The sequence below is a fragment of the Antrostomus carolinensis genome, unplaced genomic scaffold, assembly GCF_000700745.2.
Source record: "Antrostomus carolinensis isolate BGI_N321 unplaced genomic scaffold, ASM70074v2 scaffold25132, whole genome shotgun sequence".
In the NCBI taxonomy this organism is placed as follows: Eukaryota; Metazoa; Chordata; class Aves; order Caprimulgiformes; family Caprimulgidae; genus Antrostomus; species Antrostomus carolinensis.
In genome coordinates this window covers 1-2221 of record NW_010298073.1, presented here as the reverse complement: position 1 = coordinate 2221, position 2221 = coordinate 1, and the positions used below count along the sequence as shown (strand labels likewise).

General features: G+C 54.2%; 1 protein-coding gene across 1 annotated transcript; it reads right to left on the bottom strand.

Moving 5' to 3' along the window:
- Positions 1-422: 422 nt before the first annotated feature.
- On the bottom strand, positions 423-1223 carry LOC104520605 (homeobox protein not2; the record flags this gene model as incomplete). The annotated part of the gene is made up of 2 exons (XM_010162337.1): positions 423-549; positions 1039-1223. Coding segments are annotated over 2 exons (312 nt in total), but the record flags the coding sequence as incomplete, so codon positions are not given.
- Positions 1224-2221: the final 998 nt, after the last annotated feature.

Genomic DNA, 2221 nt, shown 5'->3' with positions numbered 1-2221 from the left:
GGAGGTATCTGAGCACTCAACACCTTTGGGATGAGCCCGGCTATGGGGCTGATCATGAGTGGGATGTTCAGGTGGCCCTCACTCCGCCAGACCTCCAGGACTTGTTCCCATGAACAAGCCCTCACTGAACACTTGCTGCCACTGCAGGTAGGTGTTGTTCCTCCTCCTCTTCATCCTCCTCCTCAGGCACAAATGAGCCCAAGATTTGCATAAATAATTTATTTTATTATTATAATAGAATAATTGGTGCCTGGAATATATTAGCTCCGCTCCCTGCCCGCTGTGGTGCAGTCACATCATCCACACCCAAAAGTGTCCCCAAGGGGCGAGTCAGCAGCTCTGTGTCACACTCTGTGTGGGTGCTGTCCTCAGGGAGGAGGCAGTGTCCTCCAACTCCCCTGAGAAGTCCTTGTCCTCCTCACCATGGTGGCTCTGTGAGTCGGGGCTCCTCTGGGAGGTGGTTAACCCCATTTTGGCCAGTTTGGCTTGTTGCTGTTCCAGACTTTGTTTCCTCCACTTGATCCTCCGGTTTTGGAACCAGACTTTGACCTGAGGAAGAGGTAAAACTTGACTTTCAAACCCAACTTTTTCAAACCAAGCTTCTCCTTGGATCATGGGCTCATGGTCTGTTAAACCCCCCATGGTTCAGTCAATGTCCTGACACTCCACGAGCCTTTAGATGCCCACAACCTCAGATATCTTCCAGCTGGCCAGGAGCAGAGGTTCCTGGCCACACTCTGTCCCCATTGAGATGGAAAACTGTCCCCTGCAACCCAGGAGCTGAGCTGGGATCTGCCAGTGGTAGAGAAGATCCATCCTGAAGCTGGACACAAGTTCAACCCCTCCACCTAGAGCCACTTTGTGGCTCAGTTTCCCCATCTGAGATCTTTTAACGTAAACTCTCTACAATTACTGCCCCACATGGCTCCTCATCCTGAGGGACACGGCCAAGGTGCCACCCATTGGCACACAGGTTTGAGAACCTCCTCAGGACCTTGTGGTGGGGGGCAGGTGGAGATGGAACATGGTGGGGCTTACCTGCTCTTCAGTGAGGTGCAGGGAGGAGGCGAGCAGACACCTCTCCGTGCCCACCATGTACTGCTGTCGCGCAAACTCCTTCTCCAGCCGGGCCAGCTGGTCGCTGGTGAAGATGGTCCGGACCCGCTTGGCTTTGCCAGTCTTGGCTTTGAAGACGGGGAAGCAGCACTTGGAGATCAGGAAGCCTGAAGGTGAAGGAGAGAGAAGGAGTCAGGGTGGAGAAGAGCTCTTGGAGGGGTCCCCTTTAGAGTAGGGTCCACCTTGGAAGGTCCATCCTTGGTGAAGTAGAAAGGATGTCCCCATTTGGAGGTGACCCCATTTGGAGGTGTCCCCTTAGGAGAGGTGGAAGGGGTGTCTTGGGAGTGGTCCCCTATTTGAAGAGGTAGGAGAGGGTCCTCCATTTAGAGAAGATCTCGTTGGAGAGGTGAACAAGTCCCTCTTGGAGAGAATCCCTTTGAATGGAGTCTCCATGAAGCAGTAGAAGGAGCTCTCCCATTTGGAGATGTCCCCCTGAGAGAGGTCAGAGGGTCCCATTTGGAGGGGCAGAAGAGGGCACTTGTTGGTCCCCCATTTGGAGACATCTGAATGGGAGGGGTGAGCAGAGGTCCCCTGCCAGAAGAGGTCCCCTTGCAACAGGGGTCCCCCATTTGGAGAGGTGGCCAATGGTCTCCCCTTGGAAGAGATGGAAGGAGATGCCCCATTTGGGGATCACAAGAGAGGTGGACAAGGGTCCCCCTGGAAGAGATCTCTTGTAGAGGGGTCCCCCAGAAGAGGTGGGCAGGGGTCCCTGCCTTGGAGAGGTGAAAGGAGATGACCATTTGGAGATACCTCCATGGGAGAGGTGGATTCAGGTCTTCAGTCTTAGAGACATCCCCTTTGGAGGAGGTCTCCTTGGGGAGGTGGAAGGAGATCACTGTTTAGAGACATCCCCACAGGAGAGGTGGATTCAGGTCCCTATTTGGAGATATCTCCATGAGACAAGTGGACAGGACCTTCCCTGGAAGAAGTTCCCTCAAGAGAGATCCCCCAGGAGAGCCAAGGGTTTTCCTGGAAGAGATGGAAAGAGGGTCCCATAGGGATGTCTCCAAAGAGAGGTGGACAGGGGGCCTCCTGGAAGAGATCCCCTTTGGAAGGGGACCCCTTCAAGAGATGGAAGATCACTGTTTGGAGATGTCCCCATGGG